This window comes from Hippocampus zosterae, chromosome 11, assembly GCF_025434085.1.
Source record: "Hippocampus zosterae strain Florida chromosome 11, ASM2543408v3, whole genome shotgun sequence".
NCBI classification, from domain to species: domain Eukaryota; kingdom Metazoa; phylum Chordata; class Actinopteri; order Syngnathiformes; family Syngnathidae; genus Hippocampus; species Hippocampus zosterae.
Window position 1 is genome coordinate 4,897,920 of NC_067461.1, and position 24,944 is coordinate 4,922,863.

The window sequence follows — 24,944 nt, forward strand, 5'->3', positions numbered from 1 at the left end:
TACAGTACGATATGTACAAACCTCGCAGGAGGAGGACTTTCCATTCCTCTGGGTTCCAGCCACTGAAAGCCAAGCTAAACACAATGCAAGTTCCTGTTGGGGAGTGTGCGCGCCCGCGTGAGTCGTATGGTAATGTTCTTTTGCTTCCGGCTATGCGTGGGGATGAGTATCTAGCACAATGGATTCTATATATATGCAACACATTGATCAAACAGAACATGTATGTATGTGTGTGTGTGTGAGAGACAGAGAGAGAGAGTGTGCGCGCCGAGAAAGGGGAAGGGTCAGTGGCATTGACAACAAAAAGTGTTTCCATGTGTTTCCGACGCTCGCACGTAAACGATGAGAAAATACACACTTGAACACATGAGCGCTTTGACGCGCACGCGCGCACACAGAGTGAATCATAAGGTGAGCGAGGCTTTGACAGTCAAGATGAAGCACTTACAGTATATCCATCAACAATCGGTCCAGCTTGTAAAACCGCAAACGAGCCGTTGCTGCCCAAATGTGTTTGAATTCACTTTTTTTTTTTTACTATTATAGCGTTCCCCGGTCATATTGAAGATTTGGAAATTCTGTTTTTCCATGATACAGGCAAGTCCAAATTTAGAGTCGCGCAACTTTAGTGTAGTACCACGTTCTGCCACAACGCACCACTGAGCCCTACTGAGAATGATGCAGTCTAATTATTATGATAATCATCAACCTTCAAATAACATCCAGAGCGTACAACAAAAGATGAACATAATTCAGCTATCGTAACGCTAACCTAATAGAAAACAATTTAGTCAAGCTAATCGAAATCAGCAAAGACTTTGTGAAAAGTAAACCAGAAGAGCATAATGCTAACGTAATGCAAAATGTCATAGTCGGGCTAATGGAAATTAGCACCAACATACATAGCCTAATGCTAACATCATACGAAACACCATGGACGGGCTAACAGAAGATAGCATAGATTTTTTTTCAGTACAGTATTAATATAATGAGCATGAATTTTACGTTAGGACTTTTTGCTTTGCATGCTTAATGTCTCCCTCCCTCCTCCTCCGCAGACCACCGTGAAGAAGAGGAGGAATGAATGTACACACGCGCGCGCACACGCACACACACGCCATATGTGTGAGCACCAGTGTGGGCACACTGCACTGATCCAATATTACGCCTGTGGTTCTCGCTGGCTTTATGGGGAGACAGTGGGAGGCTGGCTAGGACTTTGTACATTCTCGAGCATATTTATTATGTGTGTGCGTGTGTGTGTGTGTGTGTGTGGGTGTGTACTTTCCACAGGCCCCCTTTTGCTGCACGGAGGGCCTGCGTGAGTGTGCGCGGCACTCCATGTGTGTTTAAGCTTTTTTGTTTAATTTCGACTTCCTGTTTTATTCTCGGCCTAATCCAAACGCAACACAGCTGTGCGTGGAGAGAAAACGAGGGATGGGGAGATGGAGATAGAGGGGAATGGTTGGGGGGGGGGGGGGAGTTGGGGGTGTGGTTGTCAGGTCCTAGCGAGTATGGCCGTGCGGCTGACAGATGGAAGGGAAATGGGGTTACCGGCTTGGGTTTATCGTCTTTGTAGGCCAGACTACAACAGACATCGTCTACCCACCCCCTCGTATTGGTCATAATACGATGTGTAAATCTGCATATTTGGATGCCACCCCCCCAAAACTGTGTCCCTATGACCCACAAGATCCCTGGGTCCGGAGGATACATTTTCATGTTCAGAACATTCACTGACGCACTGAGAAATGAGTGGGGCAGCTCCACTTTTTAAATTCAAAATGGCCGACCGATTGAAATCAATTGTTCCAATTTTGACATGTAGGTGGCAGTCCGTTTTTTGCATTCAGCACTTGTACTGTTTCGTCATGAGGAACAGTGGACCGACTCCTTTTTCCAAGAAGGCAATGCCATTCAAATTAGACTTCCTCTTGCGCAAAAATATCCTAGAAAGAATTGCAAGCACTAGTGCTTTAGCGCCAGTGCAGCAGCGCTAGCCCATGTTTTTCATAAAGTATTGATCAATTTGCCAATTGGGCGGGACTCAGAAAACTTTCCATCACTCTATTGGAAAAGAATGACATTTTTTCAGCAGTCTCAAATCCTTCTGGAACACTTATCTCTTAATTAAATACATTTGTGATGTTTTGAAGCACCATTGCTCTACAATGTGATTAGCAGCGATTAGGTGGCCGTCAAAACTTGAAATCAAATCCTTTCGGAGTGGTCAGGTGAGTTTTAAGTCATTTTATAACTAAAATGTTGAAGATTTGTGGAGTTTAGTCTAAGTCCCAACGCTTCCCTGTTCATTATGTTACAATAACTGTAATTAAAAAAAAAAAAATCAACTTTGTGTTCTAGTAGGCTTTCCTGACATTTTGTTGCTTTCTAGCAGAAGCCTGAAAGTTTTCACGCAGACACGGACTGACGTAATTTAATCGCCATATTGCACACCCCAGTTTGAAAATCACAAGGGTGAAGGCTGTGTCATCTGACCTGAACTTGACCCAAATAAGAGGCCTCGCTCAGCATGGCATTTGCTACATGACCTCCTTTAACAGGTGGGCTTTCTTAAAACCACCCCCCACCTATTCGTTAATCTCCCCCATAATGTAAAACAGGACTTCCCGGACTTTTGTGACCAGAGGGTACTCAAATAAAATCATTTAAATAATCTAGCAGAAGCCAAAAGCGTTTGTACCAACGCTGACTACTATTTCAATGATTCTTTCCCAAATAGATTTATTACCATTGGTGGGGACCAGCCAGGACATCGCAAACGCTAGCATCAGCGCTAAACTACGAGTTGTGTGTAACGCACATATCCCATGAGCTAATTGATAGCATTTTAAAGAAGTTGAAAAGAAAATTAAAAGCTTCTACCTGAGCCTGACTGAGTGCTTTCTCTGCGGTCCAGCCTGGTGCGCTGCATCACATTCCCCCCCCCCATTCTAAATGTGACGAGAGTCTGGCCGTCGTCGCACTGGTGAGCTTTGATGTCTCCATCAAGCGCATTGGGAGTCGGGGGAAATGTCTTAATAGAGCAGAGGGGGGGATTATGTGGATATATATATATGTACATATAATCAGAAATTCATAGGTTATTATCAGGAGAGTGGGGGCGAGGGGCTTTCATCGAGGTCTCGCCACTCTCTGCTATCACAAGAGACACGGACGCTAATCCTGTTACTCTTTCATTGGGGAAGACTCCAAAGTGGAGCAGGCCTCTTCCTCCTCCTCATCCTCCTCCTCCTCCCATTTCATATGGACCATGGAAAACAAAGTCAACATCCTTGATCGCCAGCTTAAGGGCCATGTGCACACTCTTGTCGTCACTCGTCGGTCAATTTTGGTATTCTGGTCGGAAAATTATGTTAATTGTGAAGCATTCGGGCATTTATTCGCTGTCCAGTTTAAGCCGCACTAGTAGGCCCAAAGTGTTACTAGCAGCTGAATTATGCAGCTAGCGTAAAACAGTCATTCTATGAGTGTGCTGCAATGTATACCTTGAAAGGGGGGGGGGGGGTCTAATAATACATGGACCCCAACACCCCCACTACTACATGAAATTTTACTGAACGAGTAGGAAAATTAAACGTCAATTTTCTAATGGCCATGTGTTACATGCAAGCTCACTCCCACCAACCCCCCCAAAAATGATCAAACCACAAATGTATAATTACAAGCAAAGATATACTTTACCAGAAATTACCACGTGTCAAGGAAATGTAAACTTACCTGAAATTCAGATAATTTTATCCCCTTGGGACAATTAATAGTAACCATGTGTCAAGCATATATATGCAAGCGGCAGAAATTAGCATGTGTCAAAATGTCAAAGACATGTAAACTTCAAAGACATTTCACGGATAGCTTTAGCACGACAGGACAATCAGTTAAAGACCATGTGTCAAAAAATTACAAGGGTACTCGAAATAAGCATATATATATATATATATATATATATATATATACAGTATATATTCTACTTTACCAGAAATTACGATGTTTTAAACTTACCATGTGCGGAAAACAAAAAAATCCAACTGATCATTTAGGACACATCAGAAGCTGGTATGTGTCCTAAATGTAAACTTAACCAAAATGGAGATTCCGATGCGGTTTTATCCCTGTGGAACAATTTATTAAAGACCACCATTCCAAAAGCAACGATTAAAAATGACCATGTGTCAAACAGATGCAACCTTACCGGGAGTGACCACATGATGGCTGACTTTCTGCTTCAATGCGGAGAACCAGGCATTCGCTCCATTGCTATTACATGAAATGGAGCCATTGTTTTTATGCCATTTCCGTTCATTTCCATCGCATGCAATAGACTTTGCGACAATTATTTGGATTGGCACGAACTGTATGTCTGTGGGGATTACCATGATACGCTGCGGTATCTCAATTCGCGTTTGTAGTCGCAATTTGACAAATAATAAAACTTCCGTTTCCCCTCCGCCCACCTTTTGTTGCGTGACCTTTAAGCACAGGAAGCTACATTCGAGCCGCAACTACCCGCTCTGCTGTACTTTTAAGAGGGGAGCTCTGCACCCGGGTAGCTTTCTCACACACACACACACACCACAAATATAAAATCGGGATACAAAACGTCTTCTACGGTTATCCTGTGGGACTTTTTCACAACACCGAACACCATTTGTCTTGGAGTTAATAAGTCGAGACTTTTTTTTTTAAATATACAGTATATTTTAAGTTGGTGCAAATTCCAAAAATGGCAGAGTAGTATTCCATTAACTGATCGCCTATTTAGAATTATACAATAACATTATTTTTGAGTCCCTAAAAAACAATTGTTGAACAATATTTAGTATTTAACTTAAGAGAGAAAAAAATCTGCAAAAATTGGCCATTGTTAAGGGGCAGTGAATTGTCATATTGTTGTCTTATGATGCAAAGTGTTAATGTCTTAAGAAAAAAAAAGTATTGATTTTAAAAGAGCAAATACTGAATGTACGATGCAGTTTCTAAATTTCGATTGCCACCATCTGACTGTCAAACCACCTAAAATTCACTGATGAATGGCCCGAAAAGGCCACCTGTACAATTCTTTTGAAATAAATGGAAAAAAAAAAACATGATTAGTATGCATGTGTTAAACGGTCGTGCAGACATAATTGCAAACACTCGTCTCCGCGGTGGGATTTTTTTTTGTGTGTATTATATTTTTATTATCTTAGGATAAAAAAACATTAACAATTACATGGGATGCCTTGTTCTGCATAATTTAAACGTATACACAGTGGGAACAGGAATGGCAATGCTTTTAGACATCATCACAGCCTCTTCATAAACCCTGCCCCCCCCACCCCCCCACCCTTGCCCGCCCCGCACCCCTTAACCCGTGGCCCGCATGCAGTTTGCACTGCACAAAGGCCCCCCAAAAAAAGTCACGAGAGACAGCCTGCAAAGAGCACAAGAAGCATTCACAGTAAAGGAAGAGGAGGAGGAGGAGGAGTAAAAGATGAGGAGGAGGAGGAGGAAGAAGAGGGAGTGAAACAAAGTGACTGCAGCACTGGCCTTGGTTTGGACAGGAGAAGGAGCAGCATTGTCCCGAGTAGATCGTCCTTGACTTCAACTCCCGTCTGTCCTGATTGTGGTACTCTCTCTTTCTTTCCATTGTCTTTGACACACACACACACAAAAAATCCTTTATATATTGAATGTGTATATATATGTATATACATATAGGTATGTATATAGATATAAACACATTTGTTGTTGTTGTTTTATAGCTACAGCACCTTTTCCCCGTCGGGCAACAGTGTCAATACCTTGCACGTGGTTGATGGCTGTGCCAAAAGGGGGAAAAAAAAAGAAAAAAAAGAAAAGAAAAAAAACAAACAAACAAAAAAAAAAGATATATTGGTCAGGATATTCATCTTTTTCCCCTAAAATTGGCATTTGACATGATGATATTCTATTGCCATCTGGGTTGGAGGGGGAGGGTAAGGGACAAAAAGGTTCTTCTTTTAAAGTTCATATTCAAGTTTTCTCCTTTTTTTCTCTCTGCTGTATAATTTTCTTCTCTTGTTTTTTTTCCTTTTTTTAAATTTTCTTATTTAAAAAGAGTTCAGACTTTTGTGATTTGCGTGTGCTGCTCTTCGTCAAAAGGTTCATTTTCCGGATCAGAGTCAGTGGTGTCAGAGTATCTATAATGGTCTGGCTCATTGTCGCTGACGTCCGGCGTGACGGATGTCGAAGTGCTCGCCTCAGAATTCGAAGGCTCCTCCACGGTTTTAGTGAAATACAACTTCACCTGTGGGGATAGGAGGGGGAAGACGCATCAGTAACAAAGTTGAGTTTACTTATGGAAAACATACTTGCAAGTGACTGAGTATTAATATATGCAGCATCTCCACCCGGTGCTGCAGTTGGGTCGTAATACGTGCAACACATCTGCGGATTCCCATTATTCCTATGGCCTTTCACATTAAACGTGAGCATTAAGCTTTCTTTCATTGCATGGTTTTGAAAAACATGTTGGTGTTTTAGTATACACCATTTCAGTTTTGCAGTGAATTGAAAACTGGTAGTGGCCAGCTTGAAGCGAGCATACTTGACCCCTTATTTGAATAAGTGTCTATTTTTTCAAAGTGATGTTACAGTTGATTGATATTCCATGCTTACCTTGAAGTTTGGCGAGAAGTAGCGGTTGGCTTTGTCCTTATTCGCCTTGTCCAGGTCGTTTTTGGTGAGCGTCAGGATGAGGTAGTCCCTGTCGCCGCCGTCCCTGCCGCCGCCGCCACCGCTTCCATCCCTGCACTCTGCGCTGCTCGGCGGCTGCAGCTGTTGTTGGACCTGGCCGCCGCTCCCGCCGCCTTGCTGGCTGTCGGCGTTGTTCACCGCGCCGTTCTCCAGCTTCTCCGCTCCTTCCTCCGGGCCAGGGATGAAGAAGGTGTTCACCCAGAAGTGAAACATTTTGTCCTGGGATGGACAAGAGAAACTGAGTCAATAAAGCAGAGATGACATCTTACTCAAGACTTCCCATGCGTCTGATTTTTGACATTTAAAAATCCACAACATCAAAAAAAGATGATAATCATTATTATTATTTTTAAAATACACCACCTAAAAATATATTTTAAATGTAAAACAATTAGATGTTTAATTGATAATTAATATCTTTGCTGTAAGTGTAAATTGTAAGTTCGACATCTACGTTTTAAATTAATCGGTAATCGCAATTTGATTCTGCCAAATATCAGAATTTGCCTCACAAAATCTGTATCGGTCCGGCCCTTGTTTTTAAGCGGCTGAAGGAAATAATGCAAGCGTGTCAACCGACACGATGAGCTACAGCTTGTGGGTTAAACGCCTTGCTCAAGGGCACCTATTAATCATGGCAAAGAGAGCAGCCAAGCATCCACCGACCTTCTTCATCATCTTGTTCTGCTTGTGGAAGAACTCCACCTTGATGTCGCCGCACACCGGCAGCGGTTGCGGGAACTCGAAGAACATGTGCTTGTCCTCACGCCGGGTGTGGGTGGGGTTGGACGTGTGGATCTTCACTTTGAGCTGGTACACGACGAACTGGGGATCTGCAAAGAGGCGGCGGTGAGGACGCGACACATATGAAGGCGCGATCGTGAGGAAGGATTTTTTTTTGCGCCCAAGACAGGCGACGATGCCAATGTGTTATTACGTGAGTGGATGCATGCAAATGCACCGACAATCAAGAGAGAAAGCAACATGCTACACATGAAAAGACCCAAAACCAGAGATGCAGGACCCTATTCTGATAGCTTGGTTTTATCCTGCCAGGCTAAAGACTGAACCTGCCTACGGATGCTGGATCTCTGGGGCCTGGTCAAAGAAAATGAATGGAATGGAAAAAATGAATGAAAGGCTCATTTACCCCAATGCCAATTCCCTTTCTTGAAGCCCTGAGGGGTTGGCTCGCTCCTGTTTTTAACGGTACTGTCTCCTTAAGAGAGGAGAAGGGGGAAAAAAAAGGGACATGGTGGTCACAAACGGCACCCAACAGCAAAGGGGGGGGGGGCTCTCTCAAGAGAGAGAGAGCACGACAGGCACAAACACAAGAGAGGTGAACACAAATATTTACAGATATATTTACAGGGGAGGGGAACTCGCTCTCGGCCAAAACACTTAAGGCAGGTGTGGGGGGGAAACTGCGTGACAGTACACAAAACTTCAAAAGGAACCGTTACAAAAAGAAAAATCATAAATGTCATAATGGTTTGTTTGGCACTAAAGAGTAAAAAAAAATCTAATGAAATCGAAATCAGATTCTTTGATCTCTTGACGTAGAACCTGGGTTGTGGATACCACTCAGAATAGGTCCACTCTTTTTAAAAAAGCGTGAAAAAGGAAGGATTAGAAATCAAAAGGCAGAATCCATCCAGTTAAAGAGTAAGGAAGCCACAGAAAATTGGACCACAGCAGTCACATACAAGACAAAATTGTGTGAGTTACACGTGTACAAGTTAATACAAAAAGGTTACTTGATTCCTTTTGCCAACATAAACCGAGCAGACGTACATGTCACATTTGTGAAATGAAATGGCAAATATGTTTTGTTAACATAAATGCCTGCTAGGTTTATGTTTCATCACTTTTGTCATTCCCGGGCAGTAGACATCCCTCAGCAAACGTGTAACTTTCAGTCAACATTCAGCACACGTATGGACAAACTTTGAGCTTAACTGGACAGACTGCACATGAAAGACACAGCAGGAACATTGTTGATTAAACAAAGAACAAACAAAAAAAAAATCAAAAGGAATTCAACTTCAGTCGACCGATTTCAAGAAACCCTAATAACTAAATTAAGAGTGAAGAGAAAAAAAAATCAGGTTTTCAAGACTGTATCCGTGTCACATCACATTTATATGAACGTAAACCAGTGCGTGCGTTATAAATTTCGGCCTACAATTTTTTTAAAAGAACTCCTCTAGATTTGCCATGATTAATATTACAGGTACAGCAACAATTTGGGAGCTTTTTGCGCGAGGGCTAATAATATCTAAAAAGCATCATTATTTCAAGGACAATTTGACCTTGAAGAGGAGTAAAAGCGGATGGACGGAGGGCCTCATCAATAAGAAGCAGGCCGCGAGTACGCCGCTCCAGTTTGCTTCCAAATAGGACGACAAGCTCCACTCCGGACCCACAGTGTCCTGCGGCGTTAAAACGCAGCGTGGGTGAACCTTACTATGCGAGTTGTGTGCGTTTCCCTAGGACCAAATATGCGGCTCCCAAAAGTCGAACATGAGCATGTGCGCGCGCGTAACTCACTGCAGGTGCCCCCACTGAACATGGGCAGAGTCTCGAACACCATTTTGTGGAAGAGCAGCGCCACCGGCTTGTACTCCAGCTGGTTCTTCAGTAGGTAGCTGTAGTAGTAGACGTAGCGGCGCTGGCTGGGGATGGTCACTCCCTGGCGCAAAAAAAAAAAAAAAAAAGCACCGCGGTGACAGGTTAAGAGGTGACAAACATGCCAGGCACCTGTCGGCCACTTCGGGCTGTTACTCCAGGAGACTAATTGACATGTGCCTTTAATGTGTTTGTGCACCAGTCTTTCTTGCAACTTAATTAAACATACTGAATGACTGTTGATCCCCGGGTGATGTTTCAGACTCGGCCAAAATTTTATTCGCATCGACATGGGATGCAATTAAAAAGAAAACAACAACAAAACATTTCTTGGAACAATGTAACACTACATTTTAGTTGCCTGTGCCAAAAATATCCTTGCAGAAACACAAAAAGCACATCAAGGAGTGTGTTGTAATGTTTCATCCCCGCGAAAATTTTTAGATTGTTTGTGAAATGACGACGTATGCAACTTTTGATAGAGAACGTACCTTGTAACCCGGTGCGTCTTTTGTAGGATTGATTAATTTTTGTCAAAAGCCCTATTGATTGACGTTGCACCGAATTAACTCATTCACTCCCAAAGACGTTTTTAAACGTCTTTTCAGACTTGATCTAGAATTGGCTGGTGACCTAATGACCCTTAAGGTACGGTGATTCTTGACGTGGAGGTTTTGAGAGATGGCCTACTGTGGTCAGGCCACGTTCCTGAAGGGGGGACCTCACCTTCTTGTCCCTTGTCCTGACCTCGCCGTAAAAGTCGAGCGCCTCCTGGGCCTTCAGGAACTTGCCGCGGTGGAGGAGATAGGCGCAGATCATCACCCCCGTGCGGCCCTTGCCGGCCTTACAGTGGATGGCCGCTACATGATTGTCGTCTTCACTGAGCCACTGGTCCAGGTCTTCGCAGAACGGCTTGATCAGCTCCAGCTGTGGGGGATTGTGGTCTTCGAAGGGGTACTGTGCAACTGAGGGAGGGCATGCAGACATTTTGGTGAGATTTTAACAAGCCTATGAGTCATAAGATTGGGGTGGAAAAATTGAGGACAATTTCCAATGGGGGGGTTGGCGAGATTCAGAATTGGAAGCTTTCCATCGGGATTAACTGGGAATTGAGGGTAATTTGATAGAAAACGCATCACATTCAAAAGTATTCCAATGACCCAATCAGCAGAACATTGCTCTCCAAAGAATCCACCTGTCATGAAGAGCCCAAATTGTCATGAATAAACTTTACCCGATGAGACTGTTGTGCGGTTTCACATCTGTCGACATTTTGTACTAGGCGTTGAATTTCCTTGGTTTATTTTACAAAGTGATATTTTTGGGGAACCTTTATATTTGCAGATTCCTGCTGCTACGCTTCCACTTTTTTATTTATTTACTGAGCATTTACTCAATACTTCAGTAGTTCTCCAGGATGCTCTCGTAATATTCAGAGGACAACTTTTTACTTGAATGATCTCCCAAAGTGTGCTTGAGAAGTTCAGAAGCGTAAATTCAACGGTCCTGCATGCAATCGAGTTTCACAATGCGAGAAGTTGAAACATTTTCCACAACGCTACTCACGTTTTATTAAGAGCCACCCTTTCATTTTGGCTTGGTCTCATAAATTCCTGTTAAATCGCATGGAAGTGTTTCCTCCTTTAAAAATTTCCATAATTTTCCAATTTAGTTAATCATGAGTTGTTATGGAAAAGTGCGTGCGTATTGGGCCAAGGAGGAAAAAGTGGCCTACCTCTGCAGTTAAACTTGGCGGCGTCGTAGTGTCTTTCTGCGCAGCTGAAACGCGAACATCCGGTCAGAAATCAGGAATGAGTAAACTCAGAAAGTGGAAATAAACTGTGAGGGAACACTTACAGGTTGTAGATCTTGTAATGGTTTTTATGCTTTGAATCCAAAAACCTATTTACAGGAGAGAGACGACAAGGAATACAAAAGTTAGGAAAAAAAGAGAGAAAGCGAGCAAACATTTTTCAGCGGGAATGCAGCAACTCACCGTACTACGTCGTCTATATTGTTTCTGTACACGCCTTCGAGTCGCTCTGCTGGAAAGCCCATGGCAATGATGTTTGGGTAGATATCTGCTCAGGAGGGGCGGGGTCAAGGAACGCTGCGTCGTCTGCGGGCGCGGAGCCTTTTGAATGGCGCTTTCGGCCGGCGACGTTAACACAATGAATTACTTGTTTTGCTATTTAACGAGACATGGCCGTCGCTAGGAATTAGAGCACACAAGTCCATGAACGCAGGCATGGGCAGCAGACCGTGACAAAGTTTCGAGTCGGCGTCAATGGCGCCGTATCATTACAGGCGCGGCTTAGATGGGAGCGCGGGAGCGATGCTGATCTGTGCGTGTTGGCATGTTGTGACAGATGTCCTTGACGGTGAGGAGAAAGGACACAAAGAACTACGCTCCCGCCCGAGCTTGGGCCAGGACCACATGTGGGCGCATGAGAGGAGAGTCTCCGCTCCGTGACCTGCGTGTATTTTTAGAGTGCAAACGTTATATCGGCACGGCTGCGACACGGCGTATATCTTGCCGAGTGCAGTTCGCACGCGTTCCCAGACGCTTTAGTCGCTGCGCCGGGTTCCCCACGGCAAATATCACTTGGTAGACAGTTGAAGCAGTTAAGGAATGGTCAAGGCGAGCCACTCGAAGTTCTAACAGAGTGCAAGAATGCGAATGACAGGTGACTGTGACTTTCTCTGCTCCGTATTTTACAAGAGACAAAAACGGAAGCAAACGAAAATGTGGCGACACAAGCCGTGAGGTTTGGCGCATGGGCGAGTAAAATGGCGCCTAAACCCCCCAAAATAAAAAACAGCATTCAGAAATTCTGCCATTACGTCAAACGGTGGCGGTTCTGAAATTATGGGTGAAATTTTAACTTCAATTTGACCCGCTCTAAACTTCTGAACGCAGTTGTCTAATTATTGAACGCTTAAACAATTTTGCTCAGCTTGCTGTTCTTTTAGAAGGAGCTGAACGGCAAAGGGACCACTTCCCACTGACATCACGTTCGAAGCGTTGCAGTGGCAAGGTACTGTCAATCGTCTTGGCCTCATGATGTCAAAACGGAGAGACTGTTTAAATGCCGAGACCTCATTTTCAATAGTTAATAAGACTATAATAACAATAAGATATCTATTCTACCGATTCCTGGATCAGAAAATGAAGAGTCCAATTTTTAAAACGTGCTAAAGGGGGACTTCGTATCTGGTGCGTCTGTTACGGTCTTGAGTATTTCTGTCAGTGCTGCTCTATGGGGATTTTGAGGCACGACAATCAGAGAATGGCTCGGGAAAAAGAAAAAAAAATCCTGTAAAAGGCTTGAGAGAAAATGCCTCGTAGTTGGCAGAGGTCAAAGAATCTCCTGACAGAAATAACCAGTCTTGATAAACCAGCTATGGAGAGGAGCATTTCTGTACAGCAAAAGCTTGAAGAGAACGGACTTTGGCATCAGAGGGCCAAACCAGGTGCTTTTATGATCAGCATGAAAAAAATAAATAATAATAATTTAAAAAAGATAGTATTATCACTATTTCTGCTGCAAAGTCAGCCATTCTACCTGGTTTGTTGATTCTTTAACTCCATCAGAACCAAGAGTGACACGTCAAACACCCCCGTATACCGAGTAGTGAGTATCAAAGTCAAATTAAAGGAGAAGGTTTATCAAGAAAACTGCATCCAAACAATTTTATTTTGCGACAATGGTTGTATTAAAGCAAGCTTGTGGAACCTTTTTGTCGGGATGCGATGACGGCTAATGTGCAGCCGTACAAGAGGCGTAGCCGTGACATTGCGGTGCTCAAAGCCGGTTTTGGTCCGACCGTCTCCACAATTCAACGTGGCATTTTCTTGGTCACGTTCCGACAAATCTGAGTCATTCTCGCAATTTTCCAGAGTCAATCCTGACGCAGGGTCCATGAATCCGTCACCGACGACGCCTGTTTTGCCTGCTCTTCGTCAGACGAGTCGGTACTGCAGCGCATAATAAATAATCGTCCGCCGCATGCAAAACCGGAAGCCCGTCTGTGATGCGGGTCAGGTTACATCATTTCCGTTTAAATAATTAGATATATAAACAAGCAAACAAATATTTGAGTCTGGATGCCACATTCACGGCCATATAAACGGCCAGGTGGATGTCACTGTTGGATGGCTCGCTCGACGCTGACTGCCTGGCAGTGGAGTTTTTTTTTCTCCCCCTTATTAGTGTTACCTTGTGAGGGACACAAAAAAAAAACGCCGAAAACGAAAAGACAAATTTATATCCATATGTAAGCTGATGAAACGGCCCAGTCAATAACGATCAAAGTCAAATCCGCTCCTGAATTGGCGCCATGCATGAAAATTACCCAGGGGGGGGGATCATGTGGCAAATATGAGACTACACACGAAAAATAGGAACACCACATACTTCTCAAACTTTACAATGTTGCTCCCTTTCCCATCATAACCTCGAAATAGTCAACAGCAGGTACATTTTAAAAGAAAATCTTGAAAGAGCTCGTCCTTGGTTTATTTGATTCCCTTCCAGAAAATGGCGACGTAACCCTAATTTGTATGCAGGACAGAATGTGCCATAGTCTCTCACTAACCTGCCCCAATGCGGTCATTAAGTCATAAATACACATTCTATTTATATTAAAAACACTTCTAGGACAGAAATGTAGAACAAGGTGTACCTAATGGAATGGCCAGTGAACGAGCAGGCATACGAAAGATGAAGAAAGGGGCACTGCCTTGTGTGCATCTCGACTGCCATTTTCCGAATGGAATGATGTCATCGAACAGGGCTGCAGCACAGGGATTTAAAAAAAAGGGAAAAAAAGGGCGACTGCAAGCGTCAGGGCCAATTATACAGTGACACACATACGCTCTTAAAAAGAGAAGCGCATCAGTGTCAGGTTGCCGTGAAGAGAGAATAATCAGAGTTGGCGCAAGCTACCGCCGCCGCCTACCTGAAAGCGAAGTCTGCGCTCCGTCATAAAGCCGAGGGATTTCACACTTTTAACCAGAGACTAAAGGGCAACCTTTTCTCACACTTCCTGTGTCCAAAATAGGGAAGCTCAGTGTTTCTAATTAGATACATCGTTTTGATGTTGAGCTTCTTGTTTTTTTTCTCCTCCGTATAGCTGTTGAGCCATGTTCGTGAATGTCAGACCCCTTGCTGAGAAAGTAAAGCTGGAAACGCACACTTATATCTTTGCAATTTGTGCCCACAAACACAAACTGGCTTTTGCTTTCCATTCGTAGACTGAAAACGTGGGAATGCTAGTGAAGGGCATCCGAATGGATTCGGCGATGGGGTGGAGTTCGAATAACGCCGATTTGCAAGGAAGAAGCCCAGGCGGTGCCGTTAGCTGCTGGCGTAGCCAACAGCTGGCTAGGAGCAACCTGCTTGGCTCCGATGATTGATTCGATTCCCTCCAAAAGCCACTTTTCGACTCGCGAGTGCCAGGAAACCTTACAGACTCCTGGGCTTGAACCGGAAATTGGGGAGGCGGGGGAGGAGAATTTTTCCAGGTGGTCATTTTTAATTTTTTTTGCCATTTCAAAAGTAATTTTACGATGCTGCCAAGTGAAATCGAGTGCCAAGAAATCTTTAACACCACAACACCAAACATTCGGTCCCGGAAACGGCAGAAACCACTCAAAAATGAATTTGGGTACAACTTTTTTTTTTACTTGTAAAATAGCCACCAAAAAAATAAAATAAATTAAATGTTACTTATAAGTGTGACCACACGGTTGAAAAAAGTTTTGAAATGTAGAAACTGCCCTGTTTCTGTTTCGAGCAGCTACGGTGAGCCACGAGTGGACGCCTCCCTTAACAGTAGCCACCGTGCATACAGAAGGCAACATTAATCCCAGCCATATATCAATTTATTAAAGGTCAAACACAATGTTACGTAGTCTTCCCTAACCCTTGCACCTAACTCACAAATTGATCCCAATTGCACTATTCCAAGTGTTTTATTTTCATTTGATTCCTAACAGAGATCGGCATTAACTCAGGAGAAACTACCGGTAAGCCTAGGGAATAAAGGAAGGGAGGGGAGGCAGGCAGGGAGGTGAGGCCGACTAGTGTGGGTGGGGTGAGGGGGGGGGGGGCGTCGTGGGTTTTGCAGCTGGGAGGAAATGCACATGCGAGAACCCCTGACGGAAGCTCAGAGTAGGGGGGAAAAAAAAAAAATCTGCCATTTCAGGAACGCCTTCTTTTTAAAGCCAGCCCTTGCCTGTGTTCTATGCATATGGCAAATCTACAACTGAGCAAGAGAGAGTGCGAGCAAGGGGGGGGGGGGGGGGGGGGGCGCCCAGGAGGGACAGGAAAGGAGGAGAGCAGAGGAAAGGGGCAAGAGGGGAGTAGTCGAGAAAAAGAGCAAAGGGGAGTGAGGTGGTGGGCCGAAACAAGATCACTGCTTAACTCCACTTTAAGTGTGTATTACATAACTGCATATTGTTTCAGACGCCGCGCCAAAAAGCGATAACAGGGGCGGCATTGTAACAACCAGAAACTGAGAAGCCGACCCCGACCCCCAATACCACCCACCCACACACACGAACTTTTTGAGGGACATGCCTCCTTCACCACAAGCGGTGAACGGGCAACAATCACTTCAAACCATGGAGTCGTCACATTTCATCAGCTAACATCTGACTGAACGTTGCAAGGTACACAGTTCCGCAACGAAAACCACAGCCAACACATCAGATCGACTTTGGTTGTTCTTAAAATCATGTGAGCATACGACTGATGCTTTGCAAGGCAAGGAAAAAGATAACAGCAGATAGAGCCCAACCGCTTGAGCCGCGGAGATTGGCAGTTTTTAAATGGGCAAAAATCTGCCCCCAGCCCTTTTTTGGTTGTGTTTTTTTTACACGTTCCAACAAAAGACGAAGATATTCAAACATCATCTCACTTGCCACCCCAGACGAAAAAAGGCCTATTTTATTTTTACCGATTTCTCGCTCTGTTGCCATCATAAAATATTAAAGCACAAAGCAGTCAAATTAAGAAATGTTCAGCTTGCAATTCAGATCATAATAGTTTGTAAGCGTTACACAACCAAAATGTTATTTTAGTCATCATAGATTATTTTAAAATCAATCCACTGTCGGAATTTTAGGCAAATATTAGACATGGCAAAAAAACAGATATATAGATACATCAGACACACACAGAGAGAGCGAGAGCGAGTAGCAAGGCTGCATATATCTCAAAGTTTGCAAACTGAATATTCACTTTAGCGGTCCATTGATATATCCAGCAATAGGATAAAATCAATCAAATTCAATCAATTTTGTATTCATGATGACAATGCAAGTGCGGTGAGGGTATTTTCTCACCTGTGTTCAAGCTTTTAAATGTGAGGCCTGTGCTGGTAAGTGATGTGGGCGTCGGCGGACAAGCGTATCGAATTGGCTGGCTGGCTGTTAACTAGCTAACCTGTTAGCCAGCCCGTGTTAACAGACTGTGCGAGCTCATGTATGATTTACATGATTCTCTTCTTATCCTCGGTTTGTTAGTAGAACACGTCTGCGATTGTAGACGGGGCTTTTATGATACATTAGTTTGTCATCTTCTTCCCACACTTTGAACATTGTCTTTTAGGCACTCCTTCCTCATGGCCGTGGTGCCAATATGTTTCTACTCGGGAGACTACAATCACATCAGCTCGTTTGGAGAAATTATCACTGCAAAGCTTTGAGGAAGAGATTTTGGGCCGAGATTTCAACGGATCAGTTTCGTTCTTCAAATAATCATTTCAGCCCTCAAATCAGAAGCACATTGTTAACTTTGTCCAACTATGGCATGGGCATTCAACCACATTTTTGGGGGGGGGGGAAATACGTTTTTTTTTTTTTGGTGTGTGTTCGGAGGATGCCCCCGAATGTTCTGAACTCCTGCTTAATATCACTGTCCTCCAATACTGTCCCCTACAGAAGTTATTCCATAGCCTGGATACAGCTCATGTCATGTTGAACTTTAGTTTGTTGTCTCAGTTCCTAGTAGTCCAATCCGAACCGCACAAGTCAACAGCGATCAATCAAACATATCAATTAATCGATTGATACGCCTATTCCGAGTTCAGGCAACTATCCAAAAGCGCATATTCAATGCAAGGTGTACTCCTAAGTATGTGTAATAATGTGTACTGTTGTCCAAAAGGCCCAGTAGTACTGCATCAAGTCACTTACAAACTGCGTGCTAAGGCAGAGGGCAGACACCGAGTTATCTTCAGGCTCAAGGGAGTCAAATTTCAGACTTTTTAGGGACAAACACACCAATAGCACAAACAAGACTTTCAATACGATTTTAGGGCTACTTAAAGGGACTTAAGATGAAACGGTAAAAACACACACACTACTTATATATGGAAAATCTATTTTTCCAACACAACTGTTAAGGAGAACCAAGATGGAGGGAAAACCAAATCAAGCAAATCATTTCAAGTGTAAGCCCCCCCAACCCCCCCCCTAAAAAAAATCTTTCCCACTTGGTGTACAATGTCTACAAAGCAACACGTGCACATAAAATGATCCAGCGCTTCACAGCCAAAATTAGCAAGACTCAACAGTGCTAATGCTAGGGGCAGCATCAACCAATTAGTTTCTATATATTGACAAGAAATATGTGTACAAATAACCATTACCGACTTACAAACGAGTGAGATTTTTTTAAAAAAACCTTGAAAGGTAGAATCAGCAGCACTAGCTGGTTGCATTAAAAAGTGCTAATCAAAGTAAAAAATTAGCCAGCCAAAACACAGTATCTTCAGACTTTGGGTAGCCCAAGACTTAAGAACCAGAAAGATTTACGCTCTTATTAGCATGACACACAAAAAAGTGAGCACATTATAAATAACTGCAGAATGTGTCCATTCACAATACAACGGAATGCTTACTGATGAGCCACACGTTCAAAACTTGTAAATGACGAGTAGTCACATTTGTGACAAAGATTACATGTCAAATTTTGAGTCTAAAGCAGTTTTGAGACCTCTGGATGTTGGGAGTTAAGGACGGTTGAGGATAATTAATATCTCAATGATGAAATCCACTCATTTACCTACTTGGGTACACAATACACGTACAGCTTGGACGTGGTTCTCACACAGGACTAAAACAGCGAGACTGCAAAATGCTCAAGCAAGAAGTAGCACCAGCCACTTGCACAAAAATATGCTCATGATGGAGAAATGACCAAAAGGTCAAAACAGGTGCTCCAATTTAAGACTTACTAAGAACCACGTATATGAATTTCAGATCTTAGGTTAACTGTGAAGGGACCGGAATACAAACATCTCAATATTATGGATAGTTCCACTGAATCAAATCAAATGTAAATGACAAATTCACATTTTCACCAACAAACTGTCATTTGCCTTCTTTTGGTATTTTTAAGGCCATTTTAGTCAAGCAAGTTTATGGAAACGACATCGTTACTTGTGGTTTTAACCAAATTCCACTCATTTTAAAGAAGAACCTGCAAATATTAAGCGGACATGCTTCTCATATGGAACTAAAATGACAAATTTCTAAAGCGAGAAGAACCAGCCACTGACAATTACCAGAGAGCCATATCAAAACCTTGGATTGGATTTAAATACCGCCAAAAATACATAAAATAAATCACCATAATGCAAATACTTCTTTCATCACATAATTGAATGATTATGGATGGTTCCACCGATTCTCAGAAAATGTAAATGATGAATTCCTACTTGCGAGAGAAATCATGGCCAGTTCTTAGTGTGATCGTGATTTTAACAGCCACGATTACATTAACCAGATTCTCTGCATTATCTACATTTAAAATCTGGCTCTGCTGGCTATCGAATCAAGAATTTCCTCCTGCAGTGGTCATCCAACCACCAGGGGGCGAACAAGTTACGGTTTCTTCTGCCAAATAAGCAAAAAAATTAGATGTTTTTTTCTGAGTCACAGCAAGTGACGAACAAGAAATATGCGGCGGATTATGAACGACCCAGTTTACGAACAATTGGATTTTTGAACATTTTCTAAAATGAAAAATCAACTCTGGTTAAACACTTTGTTCGGTTTGTGAACATTCCTGTCTTGGCCATGGAAGGCTCTGAACTTTGTACTTTTCCTCATGCAGCGAAAACATAATTGGCGCCATGCTACAGGTATTCTTGTATTGGGGTAACAACAAAAAAATCTGAAAATAACGTGTTGCATTGTGGGAAGTTGTGGCCATCACGGCTCGCGGTAGACATGAGCTAAAAATTTAAGATGGCACTTTACACTATCAGGATTTTGGAACTGATCACTGATAAGTGAGTTTAAAAAAAAAAAAAAGGTAACCAAACCAATTAGTAGATGGACCAATCCATTTAAAAATTTGATTGTTTATTTACGACGGCACCCCCCACTATTCGTGGGGGATTGGGCCCGGCCTGGCTCACTAACAGCTAAAATTTGCATAATTGACAATGGAATGCATTGGTGAAATATAATAAACCTTAAAAATTCTCCCACAAATGCTGATAGCCATTCAATAAGCTGAAAACAAAATTAATTAAAACAAATTCTCATTTTTAATCTATCTGTATATGCCTTGCATTATTAACAACGGCAGCACACAACGTCCCTAGCGTGAACGGGATTTTGTTTGTGATAAATGTCTTATTTTGATGATGTCATTGATCAATCAGCAAATTGACAATACAAAAATCAATCACCGATTTAGCATTAAATGCTAAATATATGCCGATCCACCTGATAAAATCTGTGCCAATTGTAGTCGGGTCCAGGACACTGCAGTGATTCGCTCGTAAACACGTAATTTTATCATCATAAACTGTGTTCGCATCTAATCCAATATTGCACAGAATGTAGTTTTTAACCACTCGATCGAAAATGAATCGCATTTCCATCCCTTGCAATGGGACACATTACCTTGGTTTGCGAACGGGCTCGCGGTAACATACATTTAGCCCAAGGTAAATGTGAAATTCTTGCATAAATTTGCTTTTACTTTAATCATCACATATCCAAAAATTATGACGCATTTGATTTGAAGATTCAGATTGCATTTAAAGCAGTTCTTTGGTTGAAAAGAAGTGCTGTGAAATAATACATTTTTCACCACCATGATGAACAAATGTGACTAAATAATCATCGTGATTATAACGTTGCCAAAAATCGTGCAGCTCTAACCTAAATCGAACATATATCATAAATCTACGAAAACTACGATCAATTGCCGCTCGTTTTAATCTCGTCCGTCAGGAATCGCATGCATGTTTCCGATACGTAAGTCAAGTCAACAGTATTGAGGAATAAAACTAGTGAGCCTCCAAGATGCTCCGGCTCAAAGCAGCACCAGTTACCTCGCATTTTGTTAAGCACACACACTCATGCGATGTCCAGTAGGACGGGAATTTCCTGCTGAGATACGACGGTGACATGAGTGCACGCCGCTTTGACAGATCCACCATCTTTCAAACACGCTTGATGACAGCCCCAGCTAGCCCCCCTGCTAGCCCCCCGTTAGCTCCCCCCTTCACGTTTCTCATTGTAAGATTCATAATAAGCACCGATGCGGCGTTATGGATCAGTAAATTAACCCACTGGAGGAAAGGATACATGTTAAATCCAGGTCGAAGCCGTCCTCCTGGTATCTCCTTTTGTTCCGGCTGACAATTTCTTTAATAATGGCAGTCATTGCAGCGGTTGACAGGAGTCTATTATAGGGAACGGATGAAAGCAGGCTTTTAGCTGGTGCGGTGGTACACGGCGGTTCCGTTCGGTGGGTCGCGGTAAGGGGAGAAGGGGAGGGGGGGTCCTCCTCGGGGCTAGCCAGCCGAGCTCGTTGGGATTAGACAGGCTTCCTCTGGAACATAAAGACGGGCCTTGCTCGGCTTCTCCTCGGCGAAGGCCCGACTTTTCCAATCCCGCGGTCGCTCTTCCAAATACTCCCCAGCGAAATACATGCAGTTGTCCACAAAAATAAGACCCGGGTTCGGTCCGAAGCGAGAAGAAAAGTCACTGGTAACCCCCGAAGGAAGGGGGAGAAAAAAAAAGCCCGTATCCAGTCACTCGGACGGGGTGAGGGGTGGAGGGGGGTTGGAGCTAGGCTAGCTCGCTACGATAAAAAAAAAACCTCCTTAGCGATTCAACATTGTCACCGAGCACTGGTCCAGAACATCGCGGGGAAGGGAAAAAGTGACAGGCTCCACCTCAGATGTATGCAGACGATAGAAAAATCAGCAATATGCACAGATTGCTTTGACAGCTCCGTCCCGTGGAATCATCTTTGCTTTTTACTCGCTCCAGCTGAACTCAGGCTCCCATCATGGCCTCCGCCGAGGAAAAAAGAAGGTAGAGCAGGCTGGGCTTTTAGTACACGTATCCCGCCGCCTTCGCCGTGTAGTCCCTCAATTTGATTAAAACGGACAGCTACACGATTATTTAACCGAAACTAAATTTTATAAATGATTATTTGAATTCGAACGAGATATTAGGTGATATTTGAAGAGAAAAGAGGCACGCAATCTGTTACTATTTGTTCGCGGCGGAAGGATACAAGAGATATGCACGCGTCGGCTCTCTTCTGTCAAAGTGATCACGTGTGACTATAATTAGGGAAGTTTCTCACACAAAATGTCACGTTTTCGCGCTTTTTTTCTTGCTCACAACTGAATTGGCTAATATATTGAAATGTGGAAAATGAATAATGATGTAATAAATCATTAGCATTTTCAATTACAATTAAATGTATTGTTTATGTGGTGTAGGTACACAGCGTGGGTCTGGCAAGCAGATTCAACTTTATACATTTGAACATCCGTGATTATAATATTTTTCAAGTCGTAATGTAGATTTTGAAAAGTTAGAGTTCAAATTCAAGGTATCTATTAATACTAGCCTAAATGACAGACCAAGCACTCCAACGTCACGTTGCCAAAAGGTAGTTTGCAGGATTAGTCATTTCTGCTTTGTATTCGTTTTCACTCACCATTTTAGGTGGTTAGCATTCAACTGTCTGCTTTTCGATTGCATATCATGCTTTTCGGTTGCTCTTAAAATGGTGCACTCATGCTCCATCATCCGGTCATATAATAAGGCCAAGAGAGGAAAAAGATCAATGTTTCTTTCAGATTCCGAAGATAATGATGCACAAAGGTCAGTCAGAAGAAATTTCCCATGCAGACAGACCTCCATGGCGAATCCATAGTTTGGGCTCGTGTGTGCAGCGATCAGTTTGTCAGTTAATTCATAGCAGATGCATGCTGGCTCACTGCAATAGACTTTCAATATTCATCTGAAAGATATGCCTTTTCTCCATTCATTTCTGCATTAATCTTAAAAATGACAAAAAATGAGCTAGCCCAATTAGCTGGCAGCCAATCCAGGGTGTACCCCAACTCTCACCAAACTCAGCTGGAATTGATGATAAATCAATTAAAATATTCATTGGAAGAAATTAATACAAAAAATGAATACATCCATTTATTTTACAGGTGGTTGTACATGGTCATACCTTAACTACCTCCGACTTAAAGCCAACAAAAAAATCAGTTACTAAATTATACCGTGATAAAACATTTTTAAACTCACCTTATTGATGCTATCTTGTCCAATTAATTACAGATAAGTATGAGTATTTTTACAGTGTCCGTCTAAGTGTTGCTGCATCATTTGTATGAATTTATAGTCCTCAGAACTTCAAAGAATTTCATGGTAGGCTGGATCGAATGCTCAAATTTCCCATCCTCAATCAAACCAAAGAAGTATTTGATGATGTTCAATCAGAAACTCATGTAGAATCCATGATCACTGTGGTGCAATGACCAATCACATCTGGACACAGCTTGCATCTGGAACCATGAAAGCATCACAGTACACACACTTTTTTTTTCACTGTCATTATGGTTTATTTAATAGTTATTGTGATCATCAACATTCATGTTGAACAACTACAATGTGGATTGAATTAGGTTACACACTCCAGAATACTAGCCCCAGGAAGTGTGCGCCACATTTGGAGAGATTTACTCCAACAGCTGTCCTTGTCGTTCCTTTGTAACAAGACATGTCGGCTGCGCCGTAGTTGGGAGATTTTATTAAGTCCCAGGCAGTGCTGCTCAGCAGATTTGAAAATTGGGTTACCTGGAACATCACAGATTAAATGATCTGATCCCTTGTAAGGCTAATTAAAAATCTGCTTCTTGCAGTAGAAGATGGTTGTGCTCATCAGGAGAATGCTCATCCCGCATTAAACCCGGTACAAAGCTGAATGACTGGCTCAATTAATCGTCAGTCATGCAAACGTATCCAAACACCTCCTAAGTATCACTTGAAAGTAGCTCTTTAAACTATTAGGATGGCAGGATCTGTTAGCAAGCATCATCATAGGTTTTAATCCTCAAGAATATTTTTTGGTTCTATCGCAAGGTACCGTAACGTTATCCAGTTTGAACAAATGCGATTAAACCGAGGGAAAAAAGATATGACATTAATTACTTCATTGGGATTGCAACTGTATTTTAAAAGAAAAAATGCGTACATATTTTTTATCAAAACACATGTTGAAATTAAAAGTTAAATACAGCTGAATGATACTTGAGATTCTTTCGCATACCAGAAGAGAGAGCACTCTGAGAACTGCTGCTTCGAGGTCAACATATGTGAAGCAGTATAAATCTCAGCTCGGCGTTGCTGCTGTAAAAGCAAATAGTCGTAAGTATGAGAGTGCTATTTAAATAAATACAGCATCTTGAAAATTTTGGAGACGATAATCCTTTACTGATTCGAAGAGAGAAAATTCAGGTGTTATGGTCGTACTGGTTAAAGCAGCAAACACCATATTGTTGAAAAAATAAAAACAACAATCATTTTTTTAAATGAAAATGTGATATCTTGTGACATTCAACTTCGTGAACACTTAAAAATATTGTGTGACACATCTTCCACGTGTGACAAAAATATTTTTGGCCAATATATTTACTATAAAACACTTAACCGAGATGGTGTGGCACTAAGTAAGCAGTTTAAGAGGCTGAACTGAGATTCGAGCGCAGAACCTCAAAACTGTGTTGGTCGATTGTCTCACCACTAATTCACTATGCTCCTTCCATTCGGAAAACCACATCTTAAATTCCTTTTGAATATTTTTAATGTATGTTAAGGTCACTTCCACCGACTGCCCTTAACATATCTCAGGGGAACCTCGTTTTACGAGAGTGGACAACCGGACGTTAAGTAGGAGCGCGACGTGGTCTATTACTAGTCATACTTAAGAGCAAATATTTGGATTGATAAAGTAAAAATATTTAACACATACCATTAACAGTGCCGTATTTGACATATGACAACATTTTCTTTCGCCACGCGAAATGACGTCGTAAACCGAGGACCCTCTGGAGTCTCAATTTATGAGCATTTTTAGTGCCCGAAGCAGTTTAGGCCAACAGAGGGCGGCGTTGTGCTTCTAACTTTTTTTCTGCACTAAAATCCATTTCATATCTAATAACAACGTTCAAATCCGGGACGTTTAAATGTGAGGAAACGCAATAAAATATAGGTATGAAAGAATGATTCATAA

General features: G+C 42.5%; 1 protein-coding gene across 2 annotated transcripts; it reads right to left on the reverse strand.

Moving 5' to 3' along the window:
- Nucleotides 1-5,174: 5,174 nt before the first annotated feature.
- ptena (phosphatase and tensin homolog A) lies at nt 5,175-21,724 on the reverse strand. Of its 2 annotated transcripts, XM_052079895.1 has the most exons (10): nt 20,984-21,724; nt 11,363-11,447; nt 11,224-11,268; nt 11,102-11,145; nt 10,093-10,331; nt 9,289-9,430; nt 7,889-7,957; nt 7,405-7,571; nt 6,661-6,957; nt 5,175-6,289 (listed from the first exon to the last, which is right to left on the reverse strand). In XM_052079895.1, the coding sequence occupies exons 1-10, from the start codon at nt 21,060-21,062 to the stop codon at nt 6,104-6,106; spliced, it is 1,353 nt and encodes a 450-aa protein (XP_051935855.1). In that variant the 5' UTR covers nt 21,063-21,724; the 3' UTR covers nt 5,175-6,103. The 2 variants fall into 2 exon arrangements, with proteins under 2 accessions (XP_051935855.1, XP_051935856.1); XM_052079896.1 differs by lacking the exon at nt 7,889-7,957.
- Between the last annotated feature and the right edge of the window lie 3,220 nt (nt 21,725-24,944).

Excerpts from the sequence above, each read along its gene's own strand:
- ptena (XM_052079895.1), bottom strand. The coding sequence starts at position 21,062 with ATGACTGCCATTATTAAAGAAATTGTCAGCCGGAACAAAAGGAGATAC. Across the intron at positions 11,269-11,362 it reads AATATAGACGACGTAGTACG|GTTTTTGGATTCAAAGCATA; the intron begins GTGAGTTGCTGC and ends TCCTGTAAATAG. Across the intron at positions 10,332-11,101 it reads CGCCAAGTTTAACTGCAGAG|TTGCACAGTACCCCTTCGAA; the intron begins GTAGGCCACTTT and ends GCCCTCCCTCAG.